Source organism: Eschrichtius robustus, chromosome 3 (genome assembly GCF_028021215.1).
Source record: "Eschrichtius robustus isolate mEscRob2 chromosome 3, mEscRob2.pri, whole genome shotgun sequence".
In the NCBI taxonomy this organism is placed as follows: domain Eukaryota; kingdom Metazoa; phylum Chordata; class Mammalia; order Artiodactyla; family Eschrichtiidae; genus Eschrichtius; species Eschrichtius robustus.
Window position 1 is genome coordinate 54,989,434 of NC_090826.1, and position 25,808 is coordinate 55,015,241.

Consider the following 25,808-nt stretch of genomic DNA (forward strand, 5'->3'; position numbering starts at 1 on the left):
AGACTTGGAGCAGAATGCTGTTGTCACCGTGCCTTCCTGCTACCTGCGGCTTCATTAGTTTCTCTCATTTTGGTGGAATCAAGGCCAATCGCCCATGCTGGTGTTTGAGGTCCCACTTGTCCTGGCCTTACTCTAGCCATCAAATCACATTTCTTTCTGTTCTTCTTCAGACACTTCTTCTCAGGCCATTGATGGCAACGGGCTTACCACTCACACCTTGTGGCCATGGCCCACGTGGTTCCCTTTGTCTGGACGCCCTCTTCTGCCCCTACACATTCAGTAGAATCCTTTGCGTTCTTTTAAGCCCACTTTGGGTAGCTGTTCTTTGATGAGGATAGACCATTCCTTCTCCTTGACCCCTTGGATCATTCTACAAAGCCTATTTGATTTTTTAAGCTGAATATTAAACATTAAATATGTAATCAATGTTAGTGGATATTAACTCCTTAGATCGAGGCCCTGCACATAGTTTATGCTCAGTATTTAGCTACTGTTATACTCTGAATCACTTTAGCCATTCATTCACTCATTCATTCAACAAACAGACATCCCCCCTGCAGGTGCTACTCCAGGTCTGGGGATTCAGAAATGTGTAAGACCTGGAGCTTGTGTGCAAAAGCAGGGGTGATGGCCTCCAGTTCCCTGGAGAGAGATGCTGTCGTAGAAGGTGGGACAGTCTCTTCAAGGCTCTCCCAATCGTCATACTCTAGACTTCTAACGTGACTTCCTCCAATGTTCTGGTCAGCATGAGGCAGTAGAAATAAAGGCTTCACACTGGATGTATGTACTAGCTCTGACCTTCAGTCTCCATCTCTTAAAATAGGGAGAACAGGGTACGTGCCACATATCATTATGAACTAGGCCCTGGGTTAAGTGCTTTATGTTTGTGATTTAATGGAATTCTCAAAATATCCCTATGAGATATATCCTGTTAATATGCTTACTTTACAGATGAGGAACCCAGGACACAGAAGGGTTAAGAAAATGGCTTGCATGGTAGAGCTTTGAGCTGAACCCAGGTCTGTCAGAGAGCAGAAGCCATATTCTCATCATCATGTAGCATCATGCTATGTCATGTGTTAAGATCCCAGGCACACAAGGTCAGAGTAAATAGCTATTATTATTAATATTATTACCGTTATAATTCCAAAATTCAGGCCTTTCTTCACCGCACCAAGTAATGTACATCATAGCGGTTCAATAAAACTTTATTCGATTTAATTAGTTGTGGATTTTGTGTGTGGGGAGGTGGGTAACTGCCATCTCTAAAGAAATTCTTAATAGGAAAATATCTTAAAATGGGGAAAGTTAACCGCAAAATATAGCAGCCAGAGAAGCAAACCAGTTAATGAGATTCTGTATTGGAAAGTTGGAAAGAAGCTAAAAAGAATTGAAGGGTACAATCTGGTGGTTGACAACACTTGAAAATACTCTGACCAGCAGACAGTGTTTTGAGCGAAAGAAATAGAGATGAGTCAGTTACATGGTTGTCCCTTACAATAATGACAGAGAGGAGGTGGGGCACAGTCTTTCAAGTTCAAAAAAGGATTTGTCCTTCTGCCATCTCTTCCCTTACCTTGGCACAAAGCTGGTCATGGCCAAAAGATTCTGTTCTGTCTGATGAAGTTTTGAGGGAATTAGGTTAGGTTTTCTTGAAGATGACTGGACCAGAAAATAAAAGATTTTCTCTCTTTGGAGAGGAGCTTTACTCCGGGGAAGAGCACAAACTGTCCAGGAGGAATCTGGGACGGTGGAGACCAGGAACTCCCATCCTTCCCTCACCTCCTCCCAGTGTTTCACCAGCAGAACGAGGACATTATTAAAGCTTTGTGATGAGACAAAGCCACACACTGAGACGTGGCTGCCAGCACGTTTATCTTTATGGTTCTCTTGAGTTTGGGAGTGAAATGAATGCTGCTACGTATGCAAATTGAGAGCAACATTTTCCACTTTGGTAATAGTCAGTCCTTTGGTTTTCTTTTGGATTTCAGCCCTTTCTCTCTCCTGTTGGGTATTGCTCTGTCCCAGCCTGCATGAGTACTGAATCTTCAGGAGGGCCTGAAAGCCAAGTATGGATCCTAGATAGCCAAGAACATTCTGCAACAATGCCTAGTGACATTCTGAGACAGCTCTAGAGAGAATACCACTGCCCTGCTGTCCAGCATCTTGGGCTGACTGTGCTCAGGAAGAAGATACCAGAAGCCCCACCAGAGCCCACACTGCACCGACAGGCTTGCTGGAAGATTACCTTCCAGGAAGCAGTTTCCACTTCCCTTGACTCCTTTTCCAGCACCCGTGTTTTGCAGAGGGGCTTACGATTGCTTTGCCATAGGACCCCTGGGAAATACAGTTTTTTTGGATTCTACTTTGACTTAATGGCCTTCATCAATAAAGTGGGAAACTACCAGGATGTTGAGAAGGTGTTCAAAAGACTTAGGGGAATCTTGAAATACGAGTGTCCACTCCAGTCAGCCAGGAGGTCAGTCCCGGGGTTTCCGTGATAACATGGGGCTTGGGGGTGGAGCGGCCCTTTCTGACAAGTCTAGGGTTGAATTTCTGTATTTGCTAAAGTTTGCTAAAATAAAAATTCTAAATGGCATATTCTGTAAAGAAAGTGAATGTTAATGATATTTTAATTCAGCTGAAGTAATACATAATGGGTATCATATAATTTCTATTTATTATCATTTTTCACATTTCAGGATCTTTCTTCCTGTGAAGTTTCAATAAAACGCTTAGAAATACATTATGCTTTGTTGTAGGCAGGATGCGTTTCGAGAGGCTTTCTTCGCCTCTGTGTCTGATCCATTTGCCAAATGTCTTGACTTTTTATCTCCCATGACCCATTTGATCTTTCTGTGGTTGCGGGAGAGACGTTATCTTTGAAAGTAGAATTTCGAGTAAAGAAAGCTAGCAGTTAGGGGTTGATGGCTAGGCTCTTTGGCTCTTTGTTAATTCTAGCTGGAAGCTACGTGCTGTCTCTTCTTGGGCCCCTTGATCTGCCACCGAGCATATCTTTTTCTTTCTTAGTGTGGATTCTGTCCCTTGGTGTAGATGGTATTTGTCATTTAACTCTGATATAAACATGTAGCCCCTCTGTGCCTCAGTGTCATTATCTGTAAAATGGGGCTATAGCGTATTTCCTGACCTTCTTCATGGTTACCATAAAGCTTGAGTGGTAACAAACAAAGAAGCCTTTTAAGAATTATTAAGTGTAATATAAACATAAAGTGACATAGTTAATTACAGGCTTTATGATTTCATTCTATTTTGTGACCTCATCAAATTGAGCTCCTTTCAGCTCTATCAAGGCTGTCTCGTCATCTTCTTTTCTTTTATTTTTTTTAAATAGAATTATTTATTTATTTTTGGCTGCACTGGGTCTGCATTGCTGCCTGTGGGCTTTCTCTCGTTGCAGCGAGTGGAGGCTACTCCTTGTTGTGGTGCACGGGCTTTTCATTGTGGTGGCATCCCTTATTGCAGAGCACGGACTCTAGGCGCACAGGCTTCAGTAGTTGCAGCACGTGGGCTCAGTAGTTGTGGCTCGCAGAATCTAGAGCACAGGCTCAGTAGCTGCGGCACACGGGCTTAGTTGCTCCGCAACATGTGGGATCTTCCTGGACCAGGGTTCGAACCCGTGTCCCCTGCATTGGCAGGCGGATTCTTTTTTTTATAATTGACTTACAATATTATATTAGTTTCAGGTGTACAACATAGTGATTCAATATTTCTATACATTATAAAACAATCACCATAATAAGTGTAGTTACCATCTGTTAACATACAGAGATATTCCAATAATATTGAGTATATTCTCTATGCTGTGTATTACATCCTTATGACTTATAACTGGAAGTTGTATTTCTTTATTTTTTAATTTAATTTAATTTTTTTTTTATACAGCAGGTTCTTATTAGTTATCCATTTTATATATTATTGTATATATGTCAATCCCAATCTCCCAAATCATCACACCACCACCACCACCACCCCTGCCGCTTTCCCCCCTTGGTGTCCATACGTTTGTTCTCTACATCTGTGTCTCAATATCTGCCCTGCAAACTGGTTCATCTATACCATTTTTCTAGGTCCCACATATATGTGTTAATATGTGATATTTGTTTTTCTCTTTCTGACTTACTTCACTCTGTGTGACAGTCTCTAGATTCATCCACATCTCTACAAATGAACCAATTTCGTTCCTTTTAATGGCTGAGTAATATTCCGTTGTATATATGTACACATCTTCTTTATCCATTCATCTGTCGATGGGCCTTTAGGTTGCTTCCATGACCTGGCTATTGTAAATAGTGCTGCAGTGAACATTGGGGTGCATATGTCTTTTTGAATTATGGTTTTCTCTGGGTATATGCCCAGTAGTGGGATTGCTGGGTCATATGGTAATTCTATTTTTAGATTTTTAAGGAACCTCCATACTGTTCTCCATAGTGGCTGTATCAATTTACATTCCCACCAACAGTGCAAGAGGGTTCCCTTTTCTCCACACCCTCACCAGCATTTGTTGTTTGTAGATTTTCTGATGATGCCCATTCAAACTGGTGTGAGGTGATACCTCATTGTAGTTTTGATTTGCGTTTCTCTAATAATTAGTGATGTTGAGAAGCTTTTCATGTGCTTCTTGGCCATCTGCATGTCTTCTTTGGAGAAATGTCTATTTAGGTCTTCTGCCCATTCTTGCGTTGGGTTGTTTGTTTTTCTAATATTGACCTGCATGAGCTGTTTATATATTTTGGAGATTAATCCTTTGTCTGTTGATTCATTTGCAAATATTTTCTCCCATTCTGAGGGTTGTCTTTTCGTCTTGTTTGTAGTTTCCTTTGCTGTACAAAAGCTTTTAAGTTTCATTAGGTCCCATTTGTTTATTTTTGTTTTTATTTCCATTACTCTAGGAGGGGGATCAAAAAAGATCTTGCTGTGATTTATGTCAAAGAGTGTTCTTCCTATGTTTTCCTCTAAGAGTTTTATAGCGTCTGGTCTTACATTTAGGTCTCTAATCCATTTTGAGTTTATTTTTGTGTATGGTGTTAGGGAGTGTTCTAATTTCATTCTTTTACATGTAGCTGTCCAGTTTTCCCAGCACCACTTATTGAAGAGACTGTCTTTTCTCCATTGTATATCCTTGCCTCCTTTGTCATAGATCAGTTGACCATAGGTGTGTGGGTTTGTCTCTGGGCTTTGTATCCTGTTCCAGTGATCTATATTTCTGTTTTTGTGCCAGCACCATATTGTCTTGATTAGTGTCGCTTTGTAGTATAGTCTGAAGTCAGGGAGTCTGATTCCTCCAGCTCTGTTTTTTTTCCCTCAAGACTGCTTTGGCTATTTGGGGTCTTTTGTGTCTCCATACAAATTTTAAGATTTTTTTGTTCTAGTTCTGTAAAAACTGCCATTAGTCATTTGATAGGGATTGCATTGAATCTGTAGATTGCTTTGGGTAGTATAGTCATTTTCACAGTATTGATTCTTCCAATCCAAGAACATGTTATATCTCTCCATCTGTTGGTATCATCTTTAATTTCTTTCATCAGTGTCTTATAGTTTTCTGCATACAGGTCTTTTGTCTCCGTAGGTAGGTTTATTCCTAGGTATTTTATTCTTTTTGTTGCAGTGGTAAATGGGAGTATTTCCTTAATTTCTCTTTCAGATTTTTCATCATTAGTGTATAGGAATGCAAGAGATTTCTGTGCATTAATTTTGTATCCTGCAACTTTACCAAATTCATTGATTAGCTCTAGTAGTTTTCTGGTGGCATCTTTAGGATAATCTATGTATAGTATCATGTCATCTGCAAACAGTGACAGTTTTACTTCTTCTTTTCCAATGTTTATTCCTTTTATTTCTTTTTCTTCTCTGATTGCCATGGCTAGGACTTCCAATACTATGTTGAATAATAGTGGCGAGAGTGGACATCCTTGTGTTGTTCCTGATCTTAGAGGAAATGCTTTCAGTTTTTCACCATTGAGAATGATGTTTGCTGTGGGTTTGTCATATATGGACTTTACTATGTTGAGGTAGGTTCCCTCTATGCCCACTTTCTGGAGAGTTTGTATCATAAATGCGTGTTGAATTTTGTCAGAAGCTTTTTCTGCATCTATTGAGATGATCCTATGGTTTTTATTCTTCAATTTGTTAATATGGTGTATCACATTGATTGATTTGCGTATATTGAAGAATCCTTGCATCCTTGGGATAAATCCCACTTGATCATGGTGTATGATCCTTTTAATGTGTTGTTGGATTCTGTTTGCTAGTATTTTGTTGAGGATTTTTGCATCTCTATTCATCAGTGATATTGGTCTGTAATTTTCTTTTTTTGTAGTGTCTTTGTCTCGTTTTGGTATCAGGGTGATGGTGGCCTCAAAGAATGAGTTTGGGAATGTTCCTTCCTCTGCAATTTTTTTTTTTTCAGTGTCTACAATCAATTTTATTTTAATATAATCTAAACACATACCATTTAGAAAATACCAAGAAAAATTTATGTACAAGAGTTGATGCTATTGCATTTGGATAAAGCTGGAAAGTTCTTGCTACTAGCATAGCCCAGGAAACACCACCGAGGAAACCTAATATATTGGAATAGATGTTGTGGCGTTTGGCCCACAGTTTGATAGCTCTCAGGGTTAACCTGAAGTTGTCAATGTTTGGTACTAGATGTAAAATTTCATCGGTCACCCTGCAACCGTTAAGACTTCTTATGCATCTTATATCTAAATTTTTAAGCAGACTGTCATCTCTTAAGTCCAAGTCTTCTGGAATAGTCTGCAGTGCTAATCTTGCAAACAAAATATCAATCTCTATCCCATCAAAACACAGTTTGATAACTGGTACAAATGCCTCTTCAACAGCTCTTAAATCTTTTACTTCTTCCTGTAATTTCAACTTATCATAGAACGAGGTGAAAAAGTCACTTCGATCAACATGTCTTGGTGCAACACACAACGCATCAATATCGGCACCTTTTGTATGTACTCCTAATCTATAAGATCCAAATGTAAATATTTTTCCACCAACATTTTCAATTACAGATTGTGGAAGATTCTGGTGGTCCAGTGGTTAAGATTCCATGCTTCCACTGTAGGGGGCGCAGGCTCAGTCCCTGGTCAGGGAACTAAGATTCCACATGCCACCAAAAAAAAAATCAGTGGTTCGCTACTGATTTAACTGGAGATATTTTTGGTTGTCACAATCTTGATTTCACTGATTTCTCGTATCCACTCTTTTACCAGGTTATTTAATTTTCCCAAAATTAAAATCCTGCGCTGCAGTTCCTCTTCCTCTTCAAAAACGCCAAAAGGCTTCAGAGTCTCAATTAGTTTCTGGGTAAGCAGGCAGTCAGTCTCCTTGGGGGCTGCTAAGCTGATGGGAGAGGTAATGCCATAGTGCTTCTGTGGCGGCTGTGTTTGCTGTGATCCCTGCGTTGTAACTGGACTTTAGGCTACTGCCTGAATTCTTAGAGCAAAACTGGTGGCCATCCAGCAAGTTCTAACGGCATCGTCTCCTGCACCGGCACCGCCCAGTCACTTCCCCCCCGCAACCGCCGCCGCTGCCGCCCTGGGCATGATCCACTGAGGCGGGAGGGATGGGGGGGGCTGCCTCAGCCCTGGGTCCAACCCCACTCCCGCACCCGCTCCCGCCGCTTTAAGCGCTTCTCCTCCTTCTCCTTCATCCTAACATCCTCTGCAATTTTTTGTAAGAGTTTGAGAAGGATGGGTGTTAGCTTTTCTCTAAATGTTTGATAGAATTCACCTGTGAAGCCATCTGGTCCTGGACTTTTGTTTGTTGGAAGATTTTTAATCACAGTTTCAATTTCATTCCTTGTGATTGGTCTGTTCATATTTTCTATTTCTTCCTGGTTCAGTCTTGGAAGGTTATACCTTTCTAAAACTTTGTCCATTTCTTCCAGGTTGTCCATTTTATTGGCATAGAATTGCTTGTAGTAGTCTCTTAGGGTGCTTTGTATTTCTGTGGTATCTGTTGTAACTTCTCCTTTTTCATTTCTAATTTGACTGATTTGAGTCCTCTCCCTCTTTTTCTTGATGAGTCTGGCTAATGGTTTATCAATTTTATTTAACTTCTCAAAGAACCAGCTTTTAGTTTTATTGATCTTTGATACTGTTTTCTTTGTTTCTATTTCATTTATTTCTGCCCTGATATTTATGATTTCTTTCCTTCTGCAAACTTTGGGTTTTGTTTGTTCTTCTTTCTCTAGTTCCTTTAGGTGTAAGGTTAGATTGTTTATTTGAGATTTTTCTTGTTTCTTGAGGTAGGCTTTATTGATATAAATTTCCCTCTTAGAATTGCTTTTGCTGCATCCCATAGGTTTTGGATCATCGTGTTTTCATTGTCATTTGTCTCTAGGAATTTTTTGATTTCATCTTTGATTTCTTCAGTGATCTCTTGGTTATTTAATAATGTATTGTTTAGCCTCCATGTGTTTGTGTTGTTTACGTTTTTTTCTCTGTAATTCATTTCTAATCTCATAGCGTTGTGGTCAGAAAAGATGCTTGATACGATTTCAATTTTCTTAAATTTACTGAGGCTTGATTTGTGACCCAAGATGTGATCTATCCTGGAGAACGTTCCTTGCGCACTTGAGAAGAAAGTGTAATCTGCTGTTTTTGGATGGAATGTCCTTTAAATATCAATTAAATCTATCTGGTCTATTGTGTCATTTAAAGCTTGTGTTTCCTTATTAATTTTCTGTTTGGATGATCTGTCCATTGGTGTAAGTAAAATGTTAAAGTCCCCCAGTATTATTGTGTTACTGTCAATTTCCTCCCTTATAGCTGTTAGCAGTTGCCGTATGTATTGAGGTGCTCCTATGTTGGGTGCATATATATTTATAATTATTATATGTTCTTCTTGGATTGGTCCCTTGATCATTATGTAGTGTCCTTCCTTGTCTCTTGTAACATTCTTTATTTTAAAGTCTAGTTTATCTGATATGAGTATTGCTACTCAGATAAAATATGAGCTTTCTTTTGATTTCCATTTGCATGGAATATCTTTTTCCACCCCTCACTTTCAGTGTGTATGTGTCCCTAGGTCTGAAGTGGGTCTCTTGTAGACAGCATATATATGGGTCTTGTTTTTGTATCCATTCAGCAAGCCTGTTTCTTCTGGTTGGAGCATTTAATCCATTCACGTTTAAGGTAATTATCGATATGTATGTTCCTATTACCATTTTCTTAATTGTTTTCTGTTTGTTTTTGTAGGTCCTTTTCTTCTCTTGTGTTTCCCACTTAGAGAAGTTCCTTTAGCATTTGTTGTAGAGCTGGTCTGATGGTGGTGAATTCTCTTAGGTTTTGCTTGTCTGTAAAGCTTTTGATTTCTCTGTAGAGAAATCAAAATGAATGAATCTGAATGCGATCCTTGCCGGGTAGAGTGATCTTGGTTTTAGGTTCTTCCCTTTCATCACTTTAAATATGTCATGCCTCTCCCTTCTGGCTTGTAGAGTTTCTGCTGAGAAATCATCTGTTAACCTTATGGGAGTTCCCTTGTATGTTATTTGTCATTTTTCCCTTGCTGCTTTCAATAATTTTTCTTTGTCTTTAATTTTTGCCAGTTTGATTACTATGTGTCTTGGCGTGTTTCTCCTTGGGTTTATCCTGTATGGGACTCTCTGCGCTTCCTGGACTTGGGTGGCTATTTCCTTTCCCATGTTAGGGACGTTTTCAACTATAATCTCTTCAAATATTTTCTCGGGTCCTTTCTCTCTCTCTTCTCCTTCTGGGACCCCTATAATGTGAATGTTGTTGTGTTTAATGTTGTCCCAGAGGTCTCTTAGGCTGTCTTCATTTCTTTTCATTCTTTTTTCTTTATTCTGTTCCACAGCAGTGAATCCCACCATTCTGTCTTCCAGATCACTTATCCGTTCTTCTGCCTCAGTTATTCTGCTATTGATTCCTTCTAGTGTATTTTTCATTTCGGTTATTGTATTGTTCATCTCTGTTTGTTCTTTAGTTTTTCTAGGTCTTTGTTAAACATTTGTTGCATCTTCTTGATCTTTGCCTTCATTCTTTTTCCGAGGTCCTGGATCATCTTCACTATCGTTATTCTGAATTCTGTTTCTGGTAAGTTGCCTATGTCCATTTCATTTAGTTGTTTTTCTGGGGTTTTATCTTGTTCCTTCATCTGGTACATAGCCCTCTGCCTTTTCATCTTGTCTATCTTTCCGTGAATGTGGTTTTTGTTCCACAGGCTGCAGGATTGTAGTTTTTCTTGCTTCTGCTGTCTGCCCTCTGGTGGATTAGGCTAACTAAGAGGCTTGTGTAAGTTTCCTGATGGGAGGGACTGGTGGTGGGTAGATCTGGCTGTTGCTCTGTTGGGCAGTGCTCAATAAAACTTTAATCTGCTTGTCTGCTAATGGGTGGGGCTGGGTTCACTCCCTGTTGGTTGTTTGGCCTGAGGTGACCCAACAGTGGAGTCTACCCCGCTCTTTGGTGGGGCTAATGGTGGACTCTAGGAGGGCTCACGCCAAGGAGTATGTCCCAGAACTTCTGCTGCCAGTGTCCTTGTCCTCTAGGTGAGCCACAGCCACCCCCCGCCTCTGCAGGAGACCCTCCAATACTAGCAGGTAGGTGTGGTTCAGTCTCCTATGGGGTCACTGCTCCTTCCCCTGGGTCCTGATACGCACACTACTTCGTGTGTGCCCTCCAAAATTGGAGTCTCTGTTTCCCCCAGTCCTGTTGAAGTCCTGCAGTCAAATCCCGCTAGCCTTCTAAGTCTGATTCGCTAGGAATTCCTCCTCCCGTTGCTGGATCCCCAGGTTGGGAAGCCTGACGTGGGGCTCAAAACCTTCACTCCAGTGGGTGGACTTCTGTGGTATAAGTGTTCTCCAGTTTGTAAGTCATCCACCCAGCAGTTATGGGATTCGATTTTATTGTGATTGTACCCCTTCTCCCGTCTCATTGCGGCTTCTCCTTTGTCTTTGGATGTGGCGTATCTTTTTTGGTGAGTTCCAGTGTCTTCCTGTTGATGATTGTTCAGCAGTGAGTTGTGATTGGCAGGTGGGTTCTTAACCACTGTGCCACCAGGGAAGTCCTCATCATCTTCTTTTAGAAAAGTTAAATGCTTATTGAATTTCACAAAGCAAGTTAGCACAAGAGCTCAGGTCTCCTGACTCACAGACCAGCAGAATGCTTAGATTTGATTTCTGCTTTGCTTTATCCTTTGTGTCATCTTTTCAGTGAATGAGGATAACTATTTCTTTTGGAGCGTTAAAATAGTACCTTAGAAGTAACAAAGTGTACTGCATCACTTTGGTTCTTTTTAACCCTCATTTTTTGTTGCCTTTTTTGTCTACATATCCTGGGCTGTCATGAAGGTAGAAAGACATTAATGACTAGGTTCCGGGCTCCAGGGGTTGACAATCTAGTGGAAGGAGGCCGATGAACAAATAAACCTCCAGGAATCTGAGTTCTTGGCTCTGCTACTTACTTGCAGGGTCTATCTGGGCAAGTCATGCACATCTCTGGGTTCAGGTTTCCCAGCTGCCCAGCGAGAGTACTGGACTAGACGTACAGGATGGCCATGCTCATTAAGGCCTCTTCTAATTTGTCACCATCTATGGTCTATGAGACTGCAAAGCTATGTGCTGGACAAGTCTTCACAAACTGAAATAAAGGAAAGCTATTAATCTGATCGCATATTTTTCTTAATTATTATTTGTGATAAAGTTCTCAGGCTGCCTACATTTTCTAACACCCAATACTACCATTGAGACACAGGTGGTGATACTTGTTCAGTTAACCAAATGTCAACTTTGCAAAGATAGCAGACATGAACATCTGATGATGATTTAATAAAGGACATTAATTAATTAATGGCAGCATTCACTACTATTTCTGCAGTTCTCTAGTGCTTTTCTAACATGAACTTTTATTATATTAGGTCATCTTCCTTTTTTCCTAAAAAGGACCATAGAATAATTATAGCTAACATTTATTTTGTGTTTGCCTATGTACTAGGTAGATGTTGCTCTAAGTGGTTTCCTTATAAAGACTCATTTAATCTTTACCACATTTTGAAGCAGGTGTTATTATCAATCCCTGTCTTATAGATAAGGGAACTGAGGTACAGAGGAATAAGTAAAACCTGTTCCAAGATTACACCACAGTGAAGAGACAGAGGCAGGATTGGAACTTGGGCAGTCAGCCTCTAGCAGCTACTGTTTTCATGGCTGGACCATTGCCTACATGAAAGCTGCTTGCCCTCTGCTCACGTCAGAGAAGCTGGAGAGACTCACCTGTTAAGAAGCTACAAAATAAGAAAGCAGTTGAATCATCTTATCTGCAGCTGTAAACTTGGCCAGATCCTCAAGTGTAACGTCTCTTACTATGTGCCAGGGTTCTCAGTCTGGATTCTGTGTCTCAGGTGACTCATGAACGTTTGGGAACTTGTGTTAATTGTATTTATGTGTCCATGTGTGTTGTTGTGGTGTGAGTTGGGGGGTAGGCTGCTTGTTGGTTTCCTGCACGTTACCGGAGGGGGCTCCCTACCCTGTTTCTGGCAGAATTATAGCTGTGCAGGTCCTCCTCAGCCCTAAATCTGGATTAATGTTCTGGGGCTGGAAGTTTGAGCGTAACTACCCATTGAACGATTGAGTGGCTGTAGGAACCTAGGAGGACCAGACTTTCCAAAAGTCCCTCTGCCCCTCAGAGCTGTGTTGCCTAGGTGCAGTTGGACAATGCCCTTTTCTCTCCTTGAAGCCTTCCAAAATTTTCAATCATTTTTTTTCCTCTCAGAATTTTGGAACCTCAAGGTTTTGAGATTTTTTGTTTTGTTTCATTTTATCTCTTCCTTACTGGCTTTGTTCAGAAATCAGATGTTCATAAGCTTTTTATTACTTATCCAATCCATGAGTTCAGTTTCCCATTTAACTTTTATGAATGTTTTCTTTGTCAAGATGGGTCCTTTCAAAACCTTGTAAAGAATGTTTTACCACATACTAACATAAGAATGGAGTGGTAAAACTAGAAAATCCGACAGGAAACACACACAGACGCGAGCATCCCCATAGGCAATTTAGCTTCAGTTCACAGAAATTGAGTTTACCTATTAAGGAAAAAATTTAAAGATGTTATCATTTTGATAGTTGTGTTAATTTGTATTCCCTATTCTGTCCTAGTCTCTGATTATAGTTGATTATGAAGTTCTTTTTAGGGGTGAAAATGGGTCACACATATTATGCTGGTCTGGATATTCGAGAGATGACAACATTCTACTACATAATAGTAGAATACTACATACTACATACTGCTATATACTAGTTTTGTTATGTTTTTGGTTCAGATGGGTAATATAACTAGACTGTTTCTTTTGCTGTAATCTAGAAAACTTTACCATCTATCTCATTCTTTTGCACTACAACAAACTTTTAATGTTGTTTCAGTGTGATTTCCTTTAATGATGTTAAGGCTTTGCCTTTGCAGACAGGCTGGGGTTCAGATCCCAGCTCTGTCATTTACAAGCTGTGTTACTTTGGGCAAGTTTATTTAATCTCTTGGAATCCTCTTTTCCACATCTATAAAAGGGGAAAGTAATAATTATATGTTGCTTAAAGGGTTGTGAGGAGTAGTGTCAGCCTATACGTTTACCATAGGCTTTTCACACAGTAAGCATTTGCTAGGTGATTTTGTCGATTGGTTTACTGTTATTATTGTTGGTGTCGTTGTGGTCATTATAACACTATATTGTAATATAATATAATCATTATTGTTATCATCATCATCATACTATATGTATAATATGCCTGGTATACTGCCTGGCACATAGTAGGCACCAAACAAATATTTTATTGGCTTTGACTGGACATAGCGAGCTTTGGTGACTGAATCAGAGGTGACCAGTGGTCCTGTTTTATTTATTAGATTAGCTAGGATGAAATTGTTGAATGGAATGAATGATGGCTCTACCTTTAAGTCCCCGAACTTCATAGCGAGGTGATCTTGACAGCAAACAATGAAACGTTGCAAGTCTGGTGGAGAAAAGAAACAACCAGGACTTCCCTGGTGGTCCAGTGGTAAAGAATCTGCCTTACAATGCAGGGGAGGTGGGTTCGATCCCTGGCCGGGGAACTAAGATCCCACAAGCCGCGGGGCAACTAAGCCCGCGCACCACAACTACTGAGTTCGCGCGCCTCAATGAGCGAGCCCGCGTGCCACAAACTACAGAGCCCATGCGCCCTGGAGCCCGCACGCCGCAACGAAGAGCTTGCGCACCACAACAAAAGATCCCGTGTGCCTCAATAAAGATCCCACGTGCCGCAACTAAGACCGGATGCAGCCAAGAATAAATAAAATAAATAAATAAATAAATAATAAATCTTAAAAAAAAAAAAACCCAACAACCACCTTGAGGCTATTTCAAGGAGCAGCAGTTGTCTATCACCCTGATTGCTGACATTTTGCTTCTCTCCCTTGAACGAGGAAAGTGGAGTGGGGTAGAAAGGTTACTGGTCGTGTTCATTAATTTTCTTTCCAGAACTGCCACGTGTCACCAGATTGCCTCCCGGCACCAGTGCTGTTTGGCGGTCTTCTCTTTGCCCACAAGAAGCCAAAATGTTAAACTGGTGGAGCTGACTAGATCTGACAGAGAAATGCTTCACGTCTGGCCTGGATGTCTAAGTGAATTTAGTGTACTCCTTGTGGTCTGGGGCAAATGCTGGAAGCTATTAGAATTCTGAACAAAACCCTCCATTCAAAAACTGCTCGTTTCCTGCTGGGGTAATCCAAGTATCAAACATGAAGAAATCTGGGCACGGAGAATGTGGCAGCTCCGTGCAGAACACACCGAGGTGTCTACGACAGCTCCCCCAGTGACTGAGACTGTTACTTCCACTTGATTATCTCAAACCAGAGGTTTCTTTTGAAAATCAGAGTGCCACGTTTCCTACATCAAGTACGGATGAGAACTGGTTGAATTTCTTCTTGTCAGTCAAATATAGGACAGGGAAGCTTTCTCCTTCCCTTGAAGTTCTAGAGACCTCAGTTTTTGTTTTTGGTTTAGTTTTTTTGTTTTCTAATTCTTTCCTTTCAAGTTTCCTTCCAAAATCAGAGAGTATCGTTAGCTACAGAGCCTACTTTTTTAGACTTGGCCTGGTCGGTGGCTGGAAACTACTTTATTTAGAAACCTTTATGGAGAAGCTATGGTTTATCTCATGAAATATCTGAGTTTGTCATATACTGTTTCCTTTCTGTACCGAAATTTATTTTCTGTGAAATTCCAGGTGTTCTTTTGCATAGACTTGAAAGGAATAGAGTTGATAGTTCAGGGTTTTTTCCTAAGAAGAATATTTTCTTGTGATGGATTAATTGAGGATGAAATCAGATAACATAGGTGAAATCACTGGGTATGCATAGTGAAAACCATTACTGTAATGAATTTTAGTTACACTCTGTTGTACAGCCGGTTTTGAATGGTGTGATGTTGAAGCTGGTAAACTGTTCTGCTTCTGCACTTATCAGACTGATGGGAATTCTTTTCTTAGACACTCTCACTCCTGCTAGACTGGAAACTTCTGGAGAACAGGGACAAAGCCTTATTGATCATTGTATTCCTAGTTCACAGCACCACATTAGACACACAATTAATGCTTTTTAAAAATGAAGGAATGAATAAGACATTTTTACAAAACTTGAATGTTCAGCCAGGTGGTTGGACAAAATAAAGCATTAGAGTCAGTTTATGGGACTTCCTCTTATGTATTCAACCTCACTTTCAGCTTCTATCTATGCTTTGATTCCTTCTACTAGATGGTTTATGTAGCGAGTCTGGTTTTCTTTCATCATTAAGGAATTCAGCTCCATTACTTAATAGTCCCAGTCATGTCCCTTTCCCCAAAGAATCTGTTTGAGATGTGAAATACATGAAATGATAACGTCAAATGGGAAAAATTAACCTATTCTGATGACTTTTAAGGAGCTCTGACTAGCAAGCAGCGCCCTTGTCAGTAGACAGCAGTCCTGTGTTATGTCAGGGGTAACACGGTCATTTGCTTTCAGAGAGCTTTTTGTCTTTCCCTCCAAGTTATGCTGACCTCTCAGATGAAAATATTCCCCATCTAATAAAAGTCACAGCAAATTTATGAACCTGCTCTTGACCACTTGTCCTTTACGCTTTAAAGGAAAAAATAAATCTAGATTAAGATTCGTAGGTTACTGTCGGACCATGTAAATGGTGGTCAGGGGCCAAATATTCCACCTTTCTTGGTTTGCCTATCTTTTCCTGCTTCGGGCTGTTGGGGGGATGGTATCAAAGCTTGTGGGGTGAAGGCTGCTGCAGGGAATGGTAATGTAGTTAGTTCTCTCTACAGGTACAAGCTGTTGCTCTCATGCTCTGGTACCACACAGGAGGCCCCAGGTTGGGTTGAGGTGAGGCTACGGATGGGAGAGTAGCTGTGACCCATCAGGACGAATCAAGGTGGGCCGTGTGAAAAGGAAGACATTCTGTAATTAAAGGTCCAGAAAAATATTAGTGGTATCTTATGTTACTATGACAATTGCCCTTTCTACCTGTCCCCATGGGTTTTCTGTCATTTTATCATTCATTCAACAAGGATTCGTTCAATACGTACTGTGTATTCTGTTTGCCATATATTTCAGGGATTACTTAAATGGCTCATAAATGAGTGTGTGATGACTCAGGCATGGGTCTGGTCCTCCAGAACCTTGTCACCTAGGAAGAGAGATAAATATGAAGTAGAGAGTAACCAGGCCATGGGGTATGACAGGATGCAGAACAAAGGGCTTTGGAATCTGAAAGACTTGCATTCAAGTTCAGGATCTACCACTGTTTAGCTCTTTTGGCTTTGGGCAAGTTACTCAGTCTGATTCAAATTTGGTTTCTCAACCTTTAAGTTGTGACTAATACATTCCATTCCTGGAATGGTTGCTTTAGGATTTGAAAAAGCTCTGCAGAGGGCTTGGTTCAGAGCAGGCCCTCGATGAATGGCAGCTCTCATTATCTTATTATAATAGGCCGGATACAAATATGTGAGCTTAGAGGAGACGGTCACCACCCACTGGATGGCGGGGAGAGAAGTGAGAGTATCAGAGGGCGGACCAGGAGTTTCAGGGGGGACAGGTGTCTGAGCTGAGCTTGGGAAGATGAGTAGGACTTGGGCATGTGGCGAGGGGAACAGAGGAGAAACACAATTTAAGACTTGTTATGTATTTTTACACATTTTTGTTTGTTTTAAGCAAATAGGCACTCATTTTGCATCACTTTTATTTGCAGTATGTGAATCAAATCATCATGTTACTGAAACCTTACCATGAATCCCAATGTCAAGAATTGTGTATTTCTTCTGTTGTCTTTTGTGGTCCCTTAGAGCCCTCTATAAACAGCATCTACTGAATGACTGCAGAGGTTCATGACCTGGCCGTTTTGAAATCTCTGCATTAGTGGGAATGTCCCTCTGAATCCACTGTACCAACAGAGGTGTTTTGGAAAAGATGCTGAGCTCCTAAATTCTAGTTGTTTGTTAGAACAGTGAAAGCCTAGAGGTATTAGGGCAGGATCATAACCTGTGGGCTCATGCAGGGCAAAACCTCGACTATGATAATGATGGTTGTGGTTATTATTAATTATTTGGAACTTCTAATAATCCAGAATTTTAATTTGTCAAGGACACCTCACTCCTTGGTGAGTCTGAATACGCTGCCCTCAGCCCAGTGTTCTTCCACACTGGCCTGCAACACATTTTGGCTAGGCCAGCTTTGGCCTTTCTGCCCAAAGCTGTGTGTCTGTGTGTCTGTGTGTCTGTGTGCCTGGCCTCTGTGCCATCCTGCCAAGTTCTTGAGATAAACTGCGCTTTACTATCTCTTGTCAGGCCTGCTAAGAGAGGGACTTGTGCCCTACAGAAAAGTATAGAAAGAAGGTCTTCACTGCAAATCTGATTCACAGTGTTCTCTCCTCTTTGCATGCTGTGAACTACATCTTGATCTTCCCCACATATTTTTAATAATAATAATAATAATAATTTTTTTTTCCAGTACACAGCTTAGGTTTGTGGTGCTGGGTTGTTAGGAATCCAATGTTTGTTCACTGTAATTGTAATTTTGCTGTTTTTCTCCTCAGAGTAGGAAAGCAGTACTTGTGGAATACCTCATTCTATTATTTTAGAACACTTGTCAAGCTCCCAAAAGAGGTAGTGTGCTGTCCATAAGATTTGGGCCTAGAGGCGTGATCAAAAGGAACCTTGCAACTGGACATAGTTCCTTTTGAGGTGGAGAGAGGTAAGTGAGTAACCCCAGATAAGCATCCTAACTCAGAATTTTCTAAATGACTGATGCTTGGCTGATATATTATAAAGCTTATTTGTTTATACTTGTATCACATAATTATATACTCTGTTTGTAATATGCTCTTGAATGATTATTTATTTCACACAAATATTATAACAGAAACTGAACTCAAAACACAAGGAAAAATGTGTGGAGGTTCATCGTTTGTAGAAATCAAACTTTTTATATATGTCTGGGTTCCTTACTAGCCCCTATCCATAACAGTATAGTTGGAACCATACTGTTGATATCCCGGGGTGTTCTACTCTCCCCAGCTCCCCGCCTCCACACACATCATTATATTATTCACATATGCTTTCAAAAGTAAGTATATCTACATGCAGACATTTAGGTCTCTTATAGAACCTGTGGTTTAAATTCTGGGCATCTAGAGGAGGCTCCCACCACGACCGCACCCAGGTACTTTCTTTTCTCTTGGTAGTGAGAAGGGGAATTAGAGGCAGTGGCAAGAGGGAACTACCCAGAGTTCACTGTCCACGGCTGTCTTTGGTGCTTTCATCAGAAACCCAGAGGCATCCTCTGTCAGAGTGAAACCTCTTTGCCTTTCATATTCAAAGAAAAGACTTTAGAAGGGAATATTTGAGGGGCTCTGGGACATTCAGGAGGTAGGTTCCTACATTATTACTTTGGGTGGAGGAAGTTAGGTGCAGGTAAATGGTGACTAAGAGAACCAGTACCTTCGCTTATTTGGCAATGCTTTTGCGCTTGGGTTTCAATACTTGTGATGCTGGCGGTGTTCTCTCTCTCTCTCTCCCCTAAGAATGTGCAGTATCACTTTAGAGACTGATGATAGGGATGTCAGGGGAATAAGATGATAACTTGAAACTTTCCAGAAGTTCCCAAGGTGGCCACAGTGCATATGATATTTTCCAGAGGGAGTGGGAAGGAGCTAGAAATGCAGTTGGGGGTGACAGAGAGGGGAACCAGTGGAGTGGAGAAGAGAAGTGGCTTTGAAGTCAGACAGTGGGTAGAGTTCAAATCTTTGCTCTGGCACTAGTTTGGTGGCCTTGGGCAAATTTCTTAATGTTTCTAAATCCTTCTAAGAGGAAGCTAATTACTGTGCCCACCTCACAAGGTTGTGGTGAGGATTAAATTGGATAATGTAAATAATGCACAATGCCTGACATAAATAGTAAGCACTCAGTGAATGGGAAGCATTATTACTATTGTTATTTCCTGTTTCACGTTATAATCTTATAGCTTTCCAAACTGGTGTCTCTGGACTAAGGTAGTAATGGGGTTTGTAAATCATTTTTGGTATGTCAAAGTCTGAGAAAAGTACACAGTTCTGCTCATTGTAATAAGCACATGGGAGAGTTTTTTGAAACATGGCATCCATGGGGGCAGAATACTGGAAGGGGTCCTTGGTGTTGAAAACGTTGAGGCTTCTGACTCGGGAAGTTAGCAAGTTCTTTAATAAAGCTTGTGGTTTTCTAGTGCTAATGGGAGTAAATAGAGGATGACTTGCACAAAGACCTTGATTGATTGGTACAAAAGGATCATCCCCCGTGGAACATCAGAAGTCTCTGAAATCCCCAGTGCTCAGTTGTGTTAACTGGCTTGTTGAACATGCTCTCACTGCCAAGTGTGTTGTTGGAAACTGGAACCACTGAGAAAAGTGCTCTGCAAATGGAAACCGGTTTCTCTATCCAACTTGGTAGAGCATTTGCTCTAGGCAACCAGACAGGCTCCGGGAGACGTTTGTCTTTATAGTGCCTTTTTTTAAAGCCGTAATTTAAACTGACATCACTTGATTTTGACATTGCAATAAGGTCTCTGTAGACAACGTTATGTTCATTTTCCCATGCACATCCTCACTGGAGATTGATGGATTTACACCAAAATGGAAACTGGTTGGAACGGAAACCATCCAGAAAATGGTTAGGGAGCTTGAAGCTTTTTGCAACTGGGCACAGCATGCATTAAGTCATTATTGTTTTAATGAAACTTGTCTTAGCTGAGGTCTCTTAACCACTTGTTTTCTAGTTTTAATATTGAGTCACTAATTTACACTAATGAGATGCTGTCAAGATTAAACGCCAATCTTATACGGTGTTTGCCAAAGTGTAAGATCTAACCTGAGATGTGGCTTTGCAAAATCCTTTGTATTAAACTTGTGGAGAAATAGAAACAAACAAACCGCCTGGTTTCAACAGAAACTGTCAACATACACATCTGGGAAGAAATTCATGGTAAATATGTTTTATATTATAACAGGGTGGTCTACAGTAGGGTCCCATCAGTAAACAGCTAAATATCACCCTTCCCTCCATTTGCATACTTACGAGTCTGGTGTGAAATGCTTTTCCCATCAGCTTTTGAAGATCTTGTCTGTGGATCATCCACTATGAGAAGTGTCTCTTGAAAAAGGGAAGCAGCAGACAGCAAGGCAGAATAGAAAGAACATAGGTGTTGGAGCCAAACACATGTAGGCCCAAGTCCCAGGTCCCTTCTTTTCCAGTTGTGTGGCCACATAAATTTCTTAACCTCCTTTTGCCTTGATTTTTCTTCATGGTGGTGATATTTATAGGGCACTGCTGTTGAAAGGTTTAGTAGAGGAGATTCAAGTAGACAATGTAGCACCTCACATATAGTTGGTGCTCACTTAAAGGTCAGTTTAAACACACACACATTACCCAATGGAGTTCTTCCCAGATCTGTCCAAGGCCACCCAGACTTTCTTGGCCTTCTCTCCCATTATCAGTTAATGTGTATTCTTGAAGGCAGGCTGATTTCATCATTGGTTTGGAGGGAGGGAAATAATTAGGAAGGCAAGCCTATTGCAAGGGAACCTATCTATCTTGCTGCAGGATCAAATACAAATGGTTTTCAGACTGCCCGTTATTTCTCTTTCACTTCTTCCCTTCATTAGTGGTGCTAATGGAGACAAAATTATCTTCTTACTTAGTTAGTCATAATCTCTTGGTCTCTTCAAATCCCACAATAGTGGGAATATGTTGTCTTTTTATGATCTCTTTTGGCTTCCCAAACCCAAAGAAAGCTGGAGAGAGATGATGACCTGAGAGGTTTCCATTCTCAAGGTTATCAGGGTATATTTATGATTTTTGTTTTTATGAAGACCATATTCCCATAGAGAACTATTCTCTCTGACTCTCTCTCTCCCAACTGGAATTGGAGATAATGGTAAGTGATCGGAGATATACACTCTGAACTGCTTTCATCAAATCCTGCTATGATTTCTCTTTGCACTTAGTTCTGAGGTCATTGGTGTTCCGTGGAGACTTGCCCTCCACTGATACGTTTGCTCCTAGATTCAGGGTGGAGTTGGATGCTTCTGTTTGAGTGTTTCTAGCTCCTGCTAAATGGTGTTTCTGTTTCAAATAGTATGGTAAAATTTGGAGTAAGATACTTTTTTGCTGGGAGATCTTGTTTCTTTTCTTAGTGTATCCTCCACTTTCACTCCTCCAAACCATTCTTTAAAAAACAAAACAAAACAAACAAAAGCCTATATTGAGAAAACATCCTGAAAGAGTGAGCAGCCTAGGTCAAAGCCTTTTCCTGATACATGGTAGAATCCTGTTACCGTCCTTTTGATTGGCTCATTTCAATTGTTTTAGACTGATTTTTCATGCCAATCTCTCAGTCACATTGATGGACACAAAAAGAAAAAAGGTATCATTAAAAACTCTCAGAATTGGTTCAGGAAAAATATTCTTTACCTATGGAAAATTCATTATCCTGTCTAGAAGAATGCCTTGAAAGAGCATAAGATTTTTAGGAGGCCTTTTATATCTTTTCCCAAATAGTACATTGTTCAAAAAAAGAAAAAAGAAAAAAGCTTTAAAAAATCATACTAATAGTAGTACTGAAAATAAGTATTATGCATCTTCGTTTTAACAAGGAATGCAGTAGTTCATGGGAAGTATTGTCTGACTTAAATTTAAAACCATTGCCGTGGTTCTGATTGTTTTTTTCACTGAGAAGGGCTCATATTCTGGAATGTGTTTATAGATCTTGACCTCAGATGTTTCTCCTGACTCAGAAACTGGGAAACATTTTGTTGGAGGGACCAACAGCGAGTGGCCTCCGCTGCTATAAACTGGGCCCAGGGCTGACGTGGTCCAGGGAGACCCAGGAGGCTGATGCCACAGTTGCTTACTCAGTGTAAAAACATGAAAAACAAACAAGACACACCCTAGGAAAAAGATAACTCTATGAGATAGGCTAATAAATTCATTAACCAAAGAGGAATTTGAAGAGGAAGTGGAGGAGAGAAATCGCATTTTAAAAATAAAAAATTACTCTCTTGCTTTAGAACGCAATAGTCGTTTGGCTTATTTTCTAAGTGTGGTATGTTTTACCTTTGTTCCAACTTGTCAGATTCTCAATGTAAAGCCCACTGAAAACATTTTTTCTTCTTTTTTGCAGGGGAGGGGTGTGGCGCTGCTTCTTTTGGCCTCTTAAAGATGATTCAAGGTTGTAATTTGTGAGGATTTCTATGGCAGTTTTTGATAGTGGTAGTGCAAGACAGGATAAATGGATCAGAGCAGAGTCTCACAGGTCACCTGTCCAGTGTGCCACGCGGTGTAGGAATCATCTCTGCCCGCAGTTCTTCCCACCTCTGGGGGATCTCACTGATCAGAGAACAGATCTCCCACTTCCGTAATGCAAGAGTAATAGATTAAGCTAGGGAACATTTCCTTTATCTGATACTTGTTGACTACTCAGTAAAAATTGGTAAACAAATGAATGATGAACAGTTAGGTCCTAAGGCTGCTTCCCACATCTTCTTAAGGTAGTCAGGGCCCTCTTGACATTTTGGGAAAATGGTACGTATGTGTACTCTTGGAATTTCCCGTCCAGGCCAAACAGCCCCAATTACTCCATAGTTTTAAGACATTGTTTACCTATTTTCTCCCCTTCTTGCTCTCCGCTGGAAAGTTCCAATTTGTCAACGTGTTTCTTAAAATATTGTGAAAACACCTGAATGAAATGCCCCACGTAAAGTCAGATGAGCACAGAGTATAAGTGGAACATTTCTTTTTTGGTTCTGGACTCTGTTATTCTTATTAACGGAGCCAGAACCTCCTGGACCTCTTGGGGTCACCACGCTTTGACACATGGATAGTACAGCGTCGAAGAGAACAGCCTGGAGCCAGCTGCCTGGGTTTGAATTTAGACCCTACTACTTATGAAAGGTGTGACCCCGGGCAAGTTGCTCAGCCTCTGTGTGCCTCAGTTTCCTCATCTATTGTATAAAGTTGGGGATAATCATAGTACTTCCTTCGGAGGGTTATTATAAAGAGCAAATGAATTAATTTATGCCAAGTGCTTATAACAGTTCCTGGAACAAAATAAGCTATTTTGGCTTTTATTGAACTAACAATGGGAAGCCTCCAGGTCTTTCTATCTGAAGTGCAGTTAACTTTCTCAATGAGGCTTTAGAATTAGACAGGCTATGTTTAAATCCTAGCTCTGTTACTCTCTGTGTGTCCTTGGGTAAGTTACTTCACCTTTCTAAGCTTCTGTTTCCTCATCTGCAAACTGGGCATATACAAGGATAAAAACAGTATCTTCCATGTAGGATTGTTGGGAAGGTTAAATGAGATAGCATGCATAGTGCTTGACACATTATAAGTGCCCTGGAAAGATTTGCTAATATTATCGTCTGAACTTTTGAGCCCTAATTAAGATTCTTGAGGGCAGTGGCCATGGTTTTCACTTCTTTGCTTGCTCTTTTTTTTTCTTTAACTCTACCTAGTATGCCATGTGTAGAAGCACCACTGAAGTAAAAGAATAAATATTTAAATCGAGTTTTCCTTTTGGGTCTTACCTTGGGTAAGTGGAAAAATGAAATTCTTCCAAGCTACTTAAAACTGTGCTCTCAGTTCATGGTGGTGTTTGGCCTGGTGGTTCTGAAGAATGTACTTTCTTTGCCGCCATGCACAGTCTCATTTTCTTGGGCTTCAGTATAAATAGACTTGCTTGATCACTTCTCTCCTCATTAACTGCTGTCTAGAATTTCTAGGGAATACTTAGGCTGGTAGGTGCACTGCCCACCAGCTGGAGGCCTGTCTTGCCTTTCAAATGGCCCATGAGGTGGGTAAGTAATCAGGTGAGTGACAAAGGTTATAGGCAATTTTCTAGGGACTCTGGGATCCATTTTTCTTGTGTCCTTGAAGTTTTAAGCAAGTGACTTTTACGGTTGTTGAGAAAGTGGGAGATAGTTTATAGTTATTAATGGTTTCTAGTTATTAATGTTTTCAAATCTTGCTTGGATTTTAAAGGCGGGTTAAACTGCTAAAGTGAATATAAATTAAAACCAGTTAAAGAGAAGAGTCCCTCGTCCATTCTGTCTTTAGTGTGCTTAAAATTCCATAAATTTTATGGGTTTCAAAATACTTGCCTTGTTTTGAATGTTTCTAATAAGATGGAGTGAAGTGGCTTACACCTCGTGAGATATGGAACCGTTACCCAGGAATGCTGTTTGGCGCACATATAAAGAAAGCTCTGGTCTCTTGATTCATAAAAAATGTGTGGCTCATTTCCCTGGGACATGTGTATTATTTTCACAGGAATTTCATTTTTCACTCCCTCCCACCCTGTGTATCACTTGTACATGTTTGCAATTCATCAACTGTGATTTCCCAGATTTCTGCCCCACCTCTCTCAAGCTACCTCCATCCAACTACCCAAAGAGAAAGAGATTATGTGGGGGAAATTTTTCTTAAATGCCTCATCTTCCTGCATGCAAGGAACATGATGAATTTGAGAAAGGGTCTGATTGTTAGCCCAGATGACTCAGTGCAATTATGAAACAAATTGGAAACTGTTTCCATGGAAGAGAAAAAGAGAGAGAGAAACAGAAATGTGTTTCTATGAGCTCTTTCTTTCATTCTCTCTCTCTCTTTCTCTCTCTTCCTCTTTTGTTTTTTTTTTTTTTGCAGTCTCAAGGCTATATTTTAGGTTGGCTATAAGAAATGAGGTTGTGCTACACAGACTCACCCTCTAAACCAAAATGCACCAAGTGGAAGACTGCGTAACTCATCCAATGAGAATCTTGTGTACCGCACTCTTACTTGTCAGTGAGGTTGCCAGAAAAAAGAAAATAGCTAGCTTTGGCTAAGAGAGCAGTGGCTCTTTTCTGCAATGAAAATAGCACTTTTTTTCCTTCTGAAGTTTTTCTTAGAAAATGAGAGTATGCAAGGATTAGTGCTGACTTGTCTAGTTTGGACGTCCAGCTTTTGATTTTCTAGTGAAGCCGGGTCATTTCCCTTTGGATGCTTGATGTAGTGGAAAGAGCAGTGACGTCCAGTTCTGTTCTTATTCAGCCATCAAGATCTAAAGAGCTAATAGGTCTGCCCAAAGTTGAAAGAGAAATTCCCCTGGGAGGACAGTTAAATTTCCCTGGGTGGAAAGCCAGAGTGGTTAAAAATTTGGCCTTTGGAGCTAGATCGACATGGAGTTCAATTCTAGCTCTGCCACTCAGTGTGCGAGTAGGGCAGATTGCTTAATCTAAGT

General features: G+C 40.5%; 2 protein-coding genes across 6 annotated transcripts in view; one reads left to right on the top strand and one right to left on the bottom strand.

The window, feature by feature from the left end:
* Positions 1-25,808, top strand: part of ROR1 (receptor tyrosine kinase like orphan receptor 1) — a 401,514-nt gene that overhangs the window by 76,208 nt on the left and 299,498 nt on the right. The gene's annotated exons all lie outside the window — the stretch shown is intronic.
* On the bottom strand, positions 6,432-7,068 carry LOC137761701 (poly(A) polymerase type 3; the record flags this gene model as incomplete). Its single annotated transcript, XM_068538597.1, has 1 exon — positions 6,432-7,068. A coding segment is annotated over one exon (621 nt), but the record flags the coding sequence as incomplete, so codon positions are not given.